The 16024-nt window shown below is 35.1% G+C and overlaps 1 protein-coding gene across 1 annotated transcript in view; it reads right to left on the reverse strand.

The window, feature by feature from the left end:
- SLC9A3 (solute carrier family 9 member A3) overlaps positions 1 to 15646 on the reverse strand; it is a 79614-nt gene extending 63968 nt beyond the window's left edge. The window contains exon 1 of the mRNA XM_053715787.1: positions 15397 to 15646. Coding sequence (XP_053571762.1) covers positions 15397 to 15646 — 250 coding nt within the window. The remainder of the gene's footprint in view (positions 1 to 15396) is intronic.
- Positions 15647 to 16024: the final 378 nt, after the last annotated feature.

Genomic DNA, 16024 nt, shown 5'->3' on the forward strand with positions numbered 1-16024 from the left:
AGCCGTGACTAGCACTCACCCACCTTGAGGGCAATCTGGGGGCTCCCACTGACTCCCACCCCGGCAATCTGGCCTGTATAGTGACAGGTATCGCCGGGGCTTCATGTTTGGTGTGGTGATGTCACGTGCAATGACGTGATGACGTCACTGCACAACTTTAAAGTTGACAATGGACAAGTATAGGGAGATGGGGCATGCTGCTTTGAAGCCTGTATCTCAGGCATCTAAGCAGCTACAGACCCCCAAGACCCACCGTTGGAAAGTAATCGTCTAACCATTTCAACGGTATAAGTCTTGGGGATCTGGATAATAAAATAAATATATTTTTAAAAAGTAAAAATAAAAAAAAGCTCAAAACCAGCTTAGCACCCAGGTGGGAAATGGCTTAGCAGCCAAAGGGTTAAGAACAAACTCTATCTAAGATTTTGTTCCATGCACTTGCAGAAGTCTCTAAATTGTATGCTCTTCTTCACTGCTGTAGGTAAACCTGTGCTCTTTGGGTAGATACTAACTATAATAGAAATATTCAAAATGGCGGCATAAGATTCTGGGCACAGTTTGGATAACTGTCATGGATGGTTAATCTAAGCCTGACAGTGCCTGAAGGCACAAAGTATCCTATACTCCAGGGGTGTCCAAACTTTTTTGGAAGAGTGCCATATTTCATGAAGTGAACATGTGCGAGGGCCGACCATTTTGCCTGACATTCTTTGAACCATTTTAAAATAAATGCAAATTAACTATTTTATGCAAAGTTTATTGAAAACGGCATACTTTTACATTTTGTGACTTGGATGACAAATCTAAACAGGTGTTAAATCACTCTGCCTTTAATATAAAAAAAATAGGAAGCTGAAATATGTCAGGAACATTGTAAAGTACATTACACAAACTAATAAAGGTTGTCTGTCAACTTTTAAGTTCAGAAAATGTGAACAGGAACATAACACCAAGTATACATGTGTTCAAATATATTTATAACAACGTTTCTCCCAAGAAAAAGCTGTGTATGCTGTGCCTTTTACGTTTTTACATTGAATGACATGTCATAAATTGAACTGATTTGGGCTTTCTCCTTCTTCCTGTGCTGGCTGATGATGTCAAACCAGAGAGCTCAGGAGTCCTGAGCGGCGCTCGGGGACTCACTGAGCGGCGCTCGGGGACTCACCGAGCGGCGTTTGGGGACTCACTGGGGGGCCGTATAATGTATATTTGTAAAATTATCTGTGAGGCCATATCAGTCCGGTACTCGTGCCGCAATTGGCCCGCGGGCCGGACTTCGGACATGCCTGCTATACTCAGATATAAATTCAAACTATAGCCCTATAGAAGGTTACAAATTGCAGTAGTCATGCCCTGGTCCTTACATGATATAATAATTAGACAATGATTTACAGAAGTTTTGTTTGACATAGTCTGGATCAATAGACATACAATAGTTATAAAATATTTATCTTAGTCAATTACATTTCAACATTCTGTAGGGTGAACCTGGAAAAGGACATTTTTGATAAATGTAATCTATAAGACATGTATTTAAAAGAGAAGTTAAAGGGATATTAGTCTCAAAATGCAATTCCAAATAAGATTTTTAATGAGGTGAAGTATAAACATTGTAATGTACTTTAATTCATTATTTTGCCTGAAATTTTTTTTTCCGACTGCCTGCGAGAGTGCATCCTGCAGGAATCCAGGACCCTGCAACATGCTGCATAATGGTTGCTTTGTCCGTGCCAGAGCACATGTTTATCTGTCCCTTATTTGAATTAAGATAAACATATTCAAGAAGTGTTTTACGACTGCAAACCAATGTAAATTTTGTTAGCAAAAGTACATTTTTGAAAGTTTTTAAAACATATATTGCATGCATGGTTTGTTTTTCTAATTTTGTGCTTAAAAGGACGGTCAAGTCAAAATTAAACTTTCATGATTCAGATAGAGAATGCAATTTTAAACAACTCTCCAATTTACTTTTACCATCAAATTTGCTTTGTTCTCTTGGTATTCTTTGTTAAAAGCTAAACCTTGTTAGGCTCATAAACTTTTTCTAAACCCTTGAAGGCTGCCTCTTATCTGTTAGACAGTGCTAGTTCCTGTGTGCCCTATAGATAACATTGTGCGCACACCTGTGGAGTTATTTATATATCAGAACTGATTGGCTAAAATGCAAGTCTGTCAAAAGAACTGAGATAAGGGGGCAGTCTGCAGAGGCTAAGATACAAGGTAATCACAAAGGTAAAAAGTATATTATTATAACTGTGTTGGTTATGCAAAACTGGTTAATGGGTAATAAAGGGATTATCTTTTTAAATAATAACAATTTTCAAGAAGACTGTCACATTAATTCCCTTTAAATATGTGCATTGTAACTTCACTCTGTTATTATTTGAGATGTATAGTTCAACAGGTGTAGAACTGTAAACATTTCAGTTAATAAACGCAATAGAATTATATGGAAAAGGCGTAATTTACTAGTACATTTTACAGTAACTACAGGTTTTAAAGACGTTTGATAAAACACATAGAATGGAGAACGTCTACAAGTAATAGTTTCTAACACAAGGGAGCTTTGCTAATATCCATTTGAATCAAAGTGAAGGTAAACTTTCATAAATGAGTGCCTGGTTTTTAAAAATATTACTAAAAACAGGGGCACTTTCATTCATGAAAGTTTACATTTCACCCGTTTTGTTAAAATACCTTTTCTTCTTGAAGCCAGAGAAGCGATCCCCCCTCCTGCCACTCGTCTCTTCTTACGTCAGCAATGAGGAATATCGCATCCTCCAATCACGGCTTTCCCCCCAGGGGAATCATTGCCTGAGGCAACTCCGTGATTAGAGGAAGCCGGATTCGTCATTGCTTACGTAAGAAGAGATGAGTGGCAGGAGGGGGAATCGCTGCTACAGCTTGCAAGAAGGAAAGGTAAGTATTTTAAGAAAAACGGTGAAATGTAAACTTTTATGAATGAAAGTGCCTCTGTTTTTAGTAATATTTTTAAAAACCGGGCACTCATTCGTGAAATTTTACCTTCACTTTCAAAAAACCCTTTATATTTATAACTATAACTGAACATATTTTTAGCCAAAAAAACAAAACAAAAAAACAAAACAAATAAGCTGCATCTACACAACTAAATGCCAAAACTCCTTCAAATTAAAATGATGATATACAGAAGGGAAGAAACCAAACGCTTGCTGCCATACATGTCTGACAGTGAGCATACACACAGCAGTGCAGTCTCTTTCCTGTATAGCCGACAAGCAGCTGCTCACCTCCACTAGAGAGAATAGAACAGGCGATACAGCATCTGAGTGGCTATATTGTCCACAGCACAGACAAATATAGCTCCAGAGTGGGCTAAAGGATGTAGAAATTTGGTGAGCTTTATTTACAAAACCAAAGCATAAACCCTGCAAAGTACTGACCTATCGGCACTGGAAGTAGCCCATTAAAGGGACAGTCTACTCCAGAATTGTTATAGATAGATAGATAATCCCTTCATTGCCCATTCCCCTGTTTTGCATAACCAACACGTTTATATTAAGCTTTTAGCGCCGTTATGCCGTTCTATTCCGTCATAATTACACTGGGCTTTAGTGCCATTAGGACGAAATAGAACGTTATAACCGTTGGCTGTCCTAAAGCCAACGGCGCTTCGATGATCTGATCGCGGTCTGGAGGGCGTGCCTAGCATCACAGGGATGCCCCCCCTGACCCGATCCCATCATTGAAATCTTGTGATCTCGTGCACGATCGCAGGATTTAAATTTGTTTACATCAGAACGTTGTTCCGATGTAGACAAATTAACCCTGTCATCAAAGGGTTAATATACTTTTTATCTCTGTGATTACCTTGTATCTAAGCCTTTGCAGACTGCCCCCTTATTTCAGTTCTTCAGTTCTTTTGCATAGACTTGCATTTAGCCAATCAGTGCCCTCTCACTTGTAAATCCATGGTCGTGGTCACAACGTTATCTGTATGGCACACATGAAATAACGCCCAAATGCATTGAAATAAGGGGCGGTCTTAAAGGTTTTAGAAATTAGCATATGAGCCTTCCTAGGTTTAGCTTTCAACAAAGAATACAAACAGAACAAAGCACATTTGATAATAAAAGTGAACTGGGAAAGTTATTTAAAATTGCATTCCCTATCTGAATCATGAAAGTTTAATTTTGACTAGACTGTCCCTTTAAGCTTTAATGCATCACTTCCCTGTTTGTTTAAAGGGCCACCAAAGACAAAATTAAAGTTGCATGATTCAGATAAAGCACGCAATTAAAAAAAACAAAAAACTGTTCAAAATACTTCCATTATCAAAATGTGCACATTATTTTTATATGTACACTTTCTGAGGCTACAGCTTCTACTGAGCATGTGCAAATTGTACAGTATATGCGTAAATATACATTTAGTTCATGGCTGTCACATGATACAAGGGGATGGAAAATTATATTCATTTTGAAATTTGCCAGAAAATATTCTACTAATCAATTTAAATTATTCTCTTTTTATTCTGTATTCAATTGTGTTGTACTTAGTGAAGCAACTACTCTATTTATATATGTCGTTACGCCATTTTGAAGGGTAATAACTATGACTTAAGAAAAAGGAAGATAAAATAATCACAATCCATAGGGTGATTGTTATGGCATTTTAGGTAAAAATGTGCATTGTATTTGCATGTAAAGATTTGTTATATATATACTAAGGAGGCTATTAATACAGCTATTAATACAGAATTTGTGTGCCTCGCCTAGCTTTTAGTCTCTCAACATCAGTTCATATAATGATCTGTGGGCCTATATTCTCCGACGAATTACTGCGTTTAACAGGCAAGTCGAGACAGTTAACCTTGAGTAGCGAATAAACATACCTTATAGGTACAATTGGAACATCATTTGAAGTTTTGTACACAGTTTTATTGGATCTTAAAGAAAAAAACTGGTCTAAACTAGGTTCTCAACTGCGTTCCAAGGCACCTTTACTTGGTAATTAACAATTTAAATGCACACCGAACTTTAATGAGTTCAACTCAATGTTCTTTTGCTAAAGCTACTAAAATGACACATTTTACTTCCCTAATTATAGAATATTTTGTTGAAAAATCTAATCTAAATCAAGGTTAGTGAGTATTTTATCTTGAAAAATAGATATTAGATTGGAAATAAAATGTTTTAAGTTATATTTAAAGGATATCTAATTAAGTAATATAATGCTCTAATTTGTTAAAACTATTTATTATTGCATGTATGCTCGTGTGCAGCAGCAAATGGTTAAAGGGACACTGAACCCAAATTTTTTTTTTCGTGATTCAGCTAGAGCATGCAATTTTAAACTACTTTCTAATTTACGCCTATTATCAATTTTTCTTCATTCTCTTGCTATCTTTATTTGAAAAAGAAGGCATCTACGCTAAGGAGCCAGCCCATTTTTGGTTCAGACCTCTGGACAGCACTTGTTTATTGGTGGGTGAATTTATCCACCAATCAGCAAGAACAACCCAGGTTGTTCACCAAAAATGGGCTGGCATCTAAACTTACATTCTTGCTTTTCAAATGAAGATACCAAGAGAATGAGGAAAATTTGCTAATGGGGTAAATTAGAAAGTTGCTTAAAATTGCATGCTCTATGTGAATCACAAAAGAAAACAAATTGGGTTCAGTGTCCCTTTAACCACACAGAAAAACTCCTGTTCTGGAGCGGCATACACCTGTAGCTGCCATTCGCTGGTATTCTCCAGCTAAGGCTTGGGAGCTTGTGTTCAAGTTTAAAGGGACATAAAAAAATTGTATTTCATGATTTTGACAAAGCATACAATTTTAAATAAATTTTAAATGTACTTCTATTTTCAAATATTCTTCATTCTTTTGATATACTTTTTTTTAAGGAGCAGCAATGCTCTACTGGGGGACACCTAAACACCTGAATCAGATGAGCCAATAAAAAATGGAATACATGTGCAGCCACCAATCAGCAGCTAACTCTTATAGTGATTTGCTGCACCTGGGCACACTTAGGTATGCTTTCCAGTAGGGATGTGCATTCGGATCCATCGTTAGGATCCGAATGTTGAAGAAGGCGGACGCTCGTGGCATTCGGCTCTTTTTGGAGCCAGATCTATTCTTGTGAAAGTTCAACACACTAAGATTTGTGCAAGTCCAGATCTGAATGTGTTACACTTTCACATGAAGAAATTCAGCTCCGAATGGCACAAGCGACCGTCTTCTTCTGCATTCGGATTCTAATGCTGGATCCAAATGCAAATCTCAGCAATGCATACCAAGAGAACAAAACAAATGAGATAACTGAAGTAAATTAGAAAACTGTTTAAAATTGTATGCTCTGTCTGAATCATGACAGTTTTATTTGGAATTTACTGTCTCTACAATTCATTTGTGAGCATAAAACCAATTTCATTAGATGTTTAAATATTGACAAAATTAGTGTAAAGTTTTAGTGTCTATAAAACAATGGGAGCTGCCATGTTGTAACTTAAGTTCTGCTATGGCCAATTGGGGACAGTTATAAATAGGTCACTAGAGTGTGCAGCCAATGGCTGTGTGGAATATAACAGTGTTCTGCACTTCCATTTATAAAAGGAACTAAAAAGGACTCATTTTCAGAATGGAATTACAGGAAAAGGGGACAAAATAAATAATGAAAGTACATTTCAGAGTCTTTTTTATATGTACCATTTATCATTTTATATTTACATCTCAAAGTTTTTAATATCCCTTTAAATGCTAATTGGTAACTGCTGTGCTGACTAATGGAAATATAAACATTAATATAATACATTTAATATATTATTTATTTATGTTTAAAATTCAATACATGTGTCCACAGCTGACCTTGTCCACCATTGCAACATGAATATGTTATATTAAAATCTAGCTTTCTTCTCCGCAAACTGTTTCTATGGATTTTAAACACATAAGAAATGTGAGATATCATTAATATTATGTTTAAGCAGAGGTATGCATGCTCAAGTACATTGCCAAACACTAAGTGATTGTAAACTTACAAAATAAAGTGATTATTTCCGCAACAATGAACATTAAACACTCCAATTACATAAATTTGTAACCAGAGTCTAAGGTCAATTAAAACAGCATGTTCAATTAGTTGTAGACACAAGCTACATTTTAATCTAAATAGCCATTTCCCCTAAGGTGTACAGCAATATCACCTGATATTACACTGTTAATAGCTAATATATGGAGACATTAGATGTAGGTTATGCATGGTTAAAGTAGGACTAATCAGTAAAAAAGCCCTAAGGCAGAACCAACTCTTGCAAGTAATTTAGCAAATAATCAAAATACTGACTGGCAAACGTAAATTATAAATGTGCACCTGAAAGTTCAGCAGTGAAACATGATAATCATTTTTTTTAATCTCTTTACAATAATGAAATTACATTTTATTAATTTTTTTTTATTTTAAAGTGATATGAAACCCACATTTTGTCTTACATTATACAGATAGAGAATGCAATTTTAAATAACTTACAATTGTACTTGTATTATCTAATTTGATTAGTTTTCTTGGTATCCTATGTTGAAGCAGCAATGCACTACTGGTTGCTAGCTGAACGCCTTTGGTGAGCAGATAACATGAGACAAATATGTGAAGCCACCAATCAGCAGTTCCTAAGCCTACCTTGGTATTCTTTTCAAAAGATACTAAGTGAACAAAACAAATTTGAGAATAGAAGTCAATTGGAAAATTGTTTGAAATCACATGCTCTATCTGAATCATGAAATGTAGGTGTCCCTTAAAGTGGAATCAGACATTCACCTTATGTCAACTGAAGTGAGTACATCTTCCTGAGGAGACTTTTCTAGTTTCCAAAATATCGTTATATCAAAAATATATAGAACTGGAATTTATGGTTCTGAACATACTAACACTAATGGAGATTGCCTACATTGGTGTGATAGTAACATGCAATCTATTCCGAAGGGAAAGTAAAGGTAGTATTTGGATTAATGATATCACATTCTAACTTCCTTAAGCTATACAAAATATATAAACTCATATAGGTGTTGGGTATGGTTTTAATGGACGTTGAAAGTGCTTTTCCAAATAGCTTTAGGTAAGAAATAATTGACAACAGGTACAGGCATTAAAATGTTACCCCATCACCAAACTAGGAGCAAAATGGATAAGAAGGTCAAAATTAAACTAGCATGATTCAGATAGAGCCTGCAATTTTAAGGCACTTTTAAATTCACTTCTGTTTTTAAATGTGCTTTGTTCTCTTTGTATCTCTTGTTGAAAAATAATAGCCACATATCCTACACTAGTGGGAGCTAGCTGCTGATTGGTGCCTGCACACATTTGTCTCTTGTGATTGGATAACTAGATGTGTTCAGCTAGCTGCCAGTAGTACAATGGTGTTCCTTCAGCAAAGGATAAGAAGATAGTGTGAAGCAAATTTGATAATAGAAGTAAATTGGAAAGTGTTGATTTAAATTGTATGTTCTATCCAAATCATGAAAGAAAATGTTGGGGTTTCCTGTCCCTTTAAACTAAAATATGCCTTGCTTCATGTGTACTTTATAGTTGTGTTACATAAATATGAGCTATATCTAGTAGAGCAGAAAGCAACATTTAAATGTAAAAATGTAAGCTTATGATGTGAACCTACCCCTAGAGTTACCAGAGATGTATCTGTATGTGAACATACTTGTAGAACATTTACACATATGTGCTGCTACTAAGCCTATTCCAATTTTGTTCCCCCAATCAGAGCCTCACTTTAGCATCTGAGTGTGAGCTGTGGAAATATACTAATCAGTGTCACATGACATTCAGATACTTAAAATGATGTCAAATACATTAACATAGAAAAAAAATGACCTTTGATTTGAGTTGAGGAGGGTTACCATTAATAAATTTAAGTTAATTCTGTTTTCAAGACCAATGGAATAATTTGTAATGAATATTTAATCCTTTAAAATGTGTGCCTTTATTAATTATTTCTTATAATCCTCACTGTCAATACCATCATGTCCCCAAAGTGTCCTTGGTACCTGAACTTGTAAATTTAAGGTAATAATGATCTAAAATAACACATTTTAGAATAATTGGGAAAAAAAAGAATTGATGAAGAAAATGATGTGCTTTAATTTGTCAGAGCATGTCATTTTTGCAATACTGAACTAAACTTACTATGTGTTTAACTTGAGAACAAAGCTAAACACAAAGGTAAAGTACTGCTCTGGAGCCCCAAGACCAAGCAAGGACATATACACAGCCAATCAGTAGCAGCAGTTGCACAAAGCCACTAGTCATCAGATATTTTGTGCTTGGAGCTTTATTTGTGCAAAGAAGGGCTACCAAAATGGTACATGGTGTAAAAAAAAAACGTACCAGGAGAAGTTCAATGACCTAAATATATAGCTTAGAGGAGAGAAGGAAAGGAGGTGATATGATAGCAACTTTCAAGTATATTAAAGGTCTTAGTAAATCTGAGGCTGTTAGTATTTTACATAAAAAAAAATCAAGAACAAGGGGTCATGATCTCAAGCTGAAGGGTAATAGATTCAGGAGTAATTTAAGGAAGCACTTCTTTACAGAAAGGGTGATTGATACATGGAATAAACTTCCACAACAGGTTGGTAATGACAAACACTATGGGGGACTTTAATAATGTCTGGGATAAGCATAAGGCTTTCCTACCAACTAGATACGTTTATACTTTTAGGAAATATCGGGCAGACTTGCTGGGCCTATGGCTCTTATCTGCCGTCAATATCTATGTTTCTATTTGTTTGAAACCTTAATGGGTGTTAAACACATAAAGTTGGATGTCATTTTTGTAATAGAACCTTCATTTAAAAGTAACTACTATATACTGTATGTGTGTGTGTTGACCTAGGCACCTATGTTCTAGTATTTTGGTATGCCTTGTGTCATCCTATGAGTTTGCAATAAATACAATGCTAGATAAAGAGATATAAAGGTCAATAAATGAATGTGCATGAGTGCATTTCAGTTTTAAATAGAAGCATATTTGCAGTATACTTCCATTAGCAAGAATGCTTCTAGTAAGAGTTATTATTGTTGTTCAGCTGCATACGCACGTATGTTGTGAGAGCCCAGTATTCAAGCTCCGAGAATTGGCAGTAGTGTGTATTGTGACTTACTAGTGTGATACAAGCCACTGCTGACTCTGCCTGATGATCTAAAGCTTTCTACACTTAGGTGAGATGATCTAAGAAGTCTCGTCAGTACGGCGAGATGCCTCAAAGAACTTTACAAACACAAATTGTACCTTGAGAAATGTTTATCTCGCTATAGCCTAGTTTCCATTGGTGTGGTGAAATGTGGAAACTGGTGATAAAATCACCTATCTCCACTAAAGTCTATGGAGATTTATTTATGTTACCACCAGTTTCCAAACTTCACCACCTCAATGGAAACTAGGCCTATGCATAGGGTGACCATATTGCCGCTTTACAAAGGGACACATGAAAAATACATATGTCAGGGTTCTTATACAAACCATTTCTTTAAACAGCCCTGACATATGTATTTTTCATATATGTCCCTTTTTAAAGCGGCAATATGGTCACCCTACCTATGCAGCCTTCTGTGTGTGTGAAGGAGAGACTCCAATATTACAATATAAGGTCTAAAAAATATTCCAAAGATTTTGTGTGATTTCTCTCCATGGCGGCGAGTTTTTGATGATCAGGTCCTCTCTGTGAAAGTGTGGTGTTAAAGGCTGGTGCACTGTCCCTCACAACATATGTGCGTATGCTGCTAAAACACAGTAATGACTTTTAATAGAAGCATTTTTGCTAATGGAACTATATTGTTTCTATTTAAAATTTAAAGGCACCCATGCACATTTCAATTTTGAAATTTCTATCCCTTTAATACTGTAGTTGTATGGCTGATCATGGAAGCAGGGCAAGATATTCTTTATTACTGCTAATAGGTCCCAATAAGTAATTTACTACTATGGTATTGTCTATGGACCTCTACATCTCTCATAACTTTTGAAGCAGCGTCATCCAGGGAATGCTAACAGAATGAACCCTATCGATATAATCAGTTTAAAGGGATATGAAACCCAAATATTTTCTTTCATGATTCAGATAGCACATTCAATTTTAAACAACTTTCTAATTTACTTTTATTATCAATTTTTATTCGATCTTTTGGTATCTTTTGTTGAAAAGCAGGCACATATGCTTAGGAGCCGGCCCACTTCTGGAGCACTATAATAGCAGTAGTTTTGCTAGAATCTTATCCATTTGCAAGAGCACTTGAGCACTAGATGGCAGCACTATATCCTGCCATGTATTGCTCCAGATGCCTAACTAGCTATCTCTTCAACAAAGAATATCATGAGAATGAAGCAAATTTGATAATAGAAGTAAATTCAAAATTTTTAAAAATTGTGTGCTCATAATATTGGGTTTCAAATCCCTTTAAATATAATATAAATGTTAGTAATAATAGAGACATATTAACTTTGTTGCATAACTTCATTAGTTACAGAGATTAATTTTGTTACCCTATGCATACATATATATGCTATGATGCTTTATATATATTGTTTTCCCCATGAGTAGTGCCACCTTTGCCTAATGGCAGCCATCTTGGAAATACTATCACTGTATTTATTATAGCAAATTAATTATCTATATGTTCCCCCTTTGAAAAATGTGTTATAATGTATAAACCTATGGTCTCTTTATCCTAATCCATGATATCCTTGTAGTGTTTAATGTATCCTTCCTGGTAAAATATTTTATAAATAAAAATATCATATAACTTGATAAAGCATTGCTCATTTGTGGTTTGTTCTTTCATGAGAACATATACATTTTGTTTCATTTAGCAGTATTTCTTAAATTTAAAAGTAGATAACTAGGGAAATGCCTGGTTTCAGCTCTCTTAATGGAAATTTGAAATCTAAAGGGACACAAACCCATAGCATATATCACAATTAAGCACACAGTAATTGAGTTAACGTAATTACAAGGTTTTAAAAATGAAGAGTAGTCCAGGAATACACCTCTTGAAAAGTCTGGCGAAAAGATATTCTTGGTCTCCTTTGCTGAGGCCACTTTGGATAGATGTAAATGAGCTTGTGTTCTGATGTAACCAATCGCTGCATAGAATGTTACAGGGTAAGTTAAATGTCACAATTATGTATGAAGGGACATTCCGCTTAAAACAGTCAAAATAAATAAGGAATATATAAATACAAAGTTTTTTAATTTTCCTTATTTAAAACTTTTGTGGGGAAATAAGGTGTTGAGTTTTATGTTCCTTTAAATTCTGCTCCCTCAATATTGTGTATGTGACCACATGACTGCACAACCTTGATAAGCAGCGGAAAGTTCTTGAGGGAGGTGCAGAGTTGAATTCTAAAATTTCCATTAAAAGAAAGTAGAAACCAGGATTTTACCGACTTGCTATAGTAGCCATATATATAACATGGCCATAAAAAAACTATGTTACATAAAAAGAAAGTTTATTTGTAAGTTTTAGTCATGGGGGCGCTATGTTATATGAAATTATAAAAATATTAGCTGCCTTGAGAGTATGATTTAATCCTGTAGACTTTATTAAAGAAAAACTGGCTCATTAGCATAACTTCCAAATTTAATATAGATTATAGTGAAATCAAATTAGCTGATCACATAACTTCCAAATTTGATATAAACTCTAGAATAAAGGGACAGTCAAGTCCAAAATAAAGTTTCATGATTCAGATAGGGCATGTCATTTTAAACAACTTTCCAATTCACTTGTATCACCAATTTTGCCTTGTTCTCTTGGTATTCATAGTTGAAAGGTAAACCTAGGTAGTCTCATATGCTAATTTCTTAGACCTTGAAGGCAGCCTCTTATCTAAATGCATTTTGACCGTTTTTCACCACTAGAGGGCATTAGTTCATGTGTCTCATATAGATTAAATTGAGCTCATGCACATGGAGTTACCTAGGAGTCAGCACTGATTGGCTAAAATGCAAGTCTGTCAAAAGAACTGAAATAAGGGAGCAGTTTGCAGAGGCTTAGATACAAAGTAATCACAGAGGTAAAAAGTGTATTATTATAACTGTGTTGCTTACGCAAAATTAGAGAATGGGTAATAAAGGGATTATTTATCTTTTTAAACAACAAAAATTCTGGTGTTGACTGTCCCTTTAACATGGCTTCCGAAATGAATTTAAATAAAAAAAAAATAAGCCATTCTGGGGTTGGAAACAGCATCTGTGCTTGCACACAAAATCAATCTTTAGCTGCTTTTTTCCAACCAAGCCTGCACAAACCAATTTATAAGTTATATCTACAAACCTGCTGATTGTTTCATCAGAGCTAGAATGCTACTACCCTATGAGATCTATCTCCATGCCACATTATCCAAAGATTGGTTGAACTCTCTTCTCTTTAGCACTGCCTAAAGATCCTTATATTGCATGGTGACTGTAGTGACTGCCAGATCAAAGTAAATGCTCTAAAATTTTAGCTGTGAAACCATAATGTGTACATTTTAAAAACAAATGTTCGTACTGTGGGTAAAAGGCGGCTCTAGGGGATGATGGGTATTGTTATGTACCCCCATTAACTAATGTGGTACCCAAAATATGCCAGTTGCAATGAATGACCAAGTTATGATATTTTTTATTACAATTCTAGTGCTCTATGCAGAACAAGAAGAGAGGTAAAGGAAGACAAAATAGGGATTGAATTAAAATAAAGGTAGGGCTGGTTGCAAAAGCTAAAGTCTTCCATCTATGTCTCCTGCACCACTAAACTTTTTTAACTCCATATTTTATAGTCTAAAACCCCAACTGACTGTGAGATTACTTTGCTATAACCAAAAACTAATTTTAAAGGAAAGTAAAGATGCAATATGAAAATGCTATAATGCATTAATTCATTTTCTTATTGAAGTATGGCTTGCCAATACCTGTCTGTCTGTCAAATGGGTTAAACCTAAAGTAAAATTCAGCTCTGGGGTGGCAAAACACTAGATCCTGAGTTGAGCATGGCCAGTGATTGCCAGCTACGCATATGGCACTCCTGATTGGCTCAGCTGCCCAAAAGCTAATTTTAGAATATATAAAGCTGCAATAAGAAACTATATTAATTCATTGGTGCATTTTCCTATTGCAGTATTGCTTGCCAATACCTATGTGTATAACCCCCAAAGAGGTTAAACACATAGTTGAAGTCAGCTCTGCTGGACTGATAGAGCAAAAGTGGTCTGGAGCTCAATACAGTTGCTGAACCAATCAGGGGATGGCATATGTGTGTAGCCAGTGCCACCAATCAGCTCATTATTGGCATTGCTTTGCCAGGTTGGAGCTGACAAATGTGCAGAGATTAAACACATAGGTATAGCCAAGTAATAATACAAAAAGGAAGTACTCTAACACATAAGAGCACAGAACCGTGATCAATATTTTCTTAAACTTTTAAATATGACTCATTACATTGTCATTAATACAAATATTATTCTTATATTCAGGAAAAGTCATTTTCCAGCGAACAAATTGTACACTTCCTGCTTAACACGAGTATAACTGCATGAATGAATAGAAAACGATCATTCATTTTAACTATAACAATGTATGTATTATTCTTGATAATTAGGGGAACTTTTATTAACCTAGTTGTATCCATGACTTGTCTTGATTGTCTCAAACCTCCTCCACTGATCTAATTATATTCATAGCCCCTTAATCTACTATGTGATTCACAAAGTACAGTGATGGTTCAAAAATGTAGGTAGAAGCCAAAATGAGGATAAGGATGCTGCACTGTTTAGTAAACACAAACTTATAAAAGATATTTGCAGTTTTTTTTTTTGCAGCTGACAATCACAAAAGAACCAAAAGCTGGAATAATTAATGAATTAATTAATTGTTCTTTTGATTTTTATTTATAAAGCTATGACATATTAGTCAGTACAATGACAATTAGAGTAATGTAAAAATGCCTTATGATATTATCTGAGTAGATATACCTTAGTGTATTATAACTAAGCTTAAATATTACTAAACATATTATTAGTAATGTTGCTAAACGTTATATATAAAAATACAAATCCAATCTATATAAAAACGTATATTATTCTATACAAATGATTTATTCTGAATTGTGGTGAAACCTATCAAATCTTAAATGGTTATTGGGTCAAAGTTAAATATTAATATTAACCAAAAAATAAAGTTTAGTTTAAAAATCACCTTTGTTAGTAAAATTGCAATTATGTTGCTACATGTGACAAAGTAAAAAAAAAAATGTTTTTATTCAGTAAAGTAAATGTATTAAATTGTATCATCCTCGTGGTATTTATGTTATAAATTAATAACTCATATAACCCTTTTTAGAAAGAAATATATAAAATACACTTACCAATTTTAGCTAAGCTCGCAACAAGAATCCATAGAGCAATTATATAGGGTTCCTGTACATGATGCCATTTAAAGGTGACAATCTGTAAAGTAGTGGGTGCCTCTCCGTGACCACCTCCATGACCACTGTCACCGCTGGAGGGGCTTTCGCTGTTTGCCTCATTCTTCACTTGCCCCACAACTGGAGCAAAAATAAACCCAACCACAATAAATGTCCTTAAAATATAAATGTGAATTCTAGACAGAGTCATCTTTTCCCTTTATCTCCTGTGAATGTCCTATTTTATTTATTGCTCACTTTCAGTAAGTTATTTAATTAGCAGCATATAGAGGTAACTGGCATCCCTGAAGAGGAGAAGGGAATGCTACCTTTACTGACTCCTGGAAGGTTCCTTATCAGTTCATTCCTCACAATCAATGAGTTTTTATCTAGCTCGTACAACCCTGTGTCCTTTCTTCCTGGGTCTGCTTGCTGCTGCTTCTGAGGTAGCTGCTAGGTGCTTGTGATACAGAGGTCAAATCCTTTTCTTAAATATTGATGGATGCTTCAACTGCATATCATTATGTGCTTCTGCTTTATGTAACAGTGTGGGAGGTGCTAGGAAGTAAAACTGCTGCCTTGCTTCTTC

Source organism: Bombina bombina, chromosome 5 (genome assembly GCF_027579735.1).
Source record: "Bombina bombina isolate aBomBom1 chromosome 5, aBomBom1.pri, whole genome shotgun sequence".
In the NCBI taxonomy this organism is placed as follows: domain Eukaryota; kingdom Metazoa; phylum Chordata; class Amphibia; order Anura; family Bombinatoridae; genus Bombina; species Bombina bombina.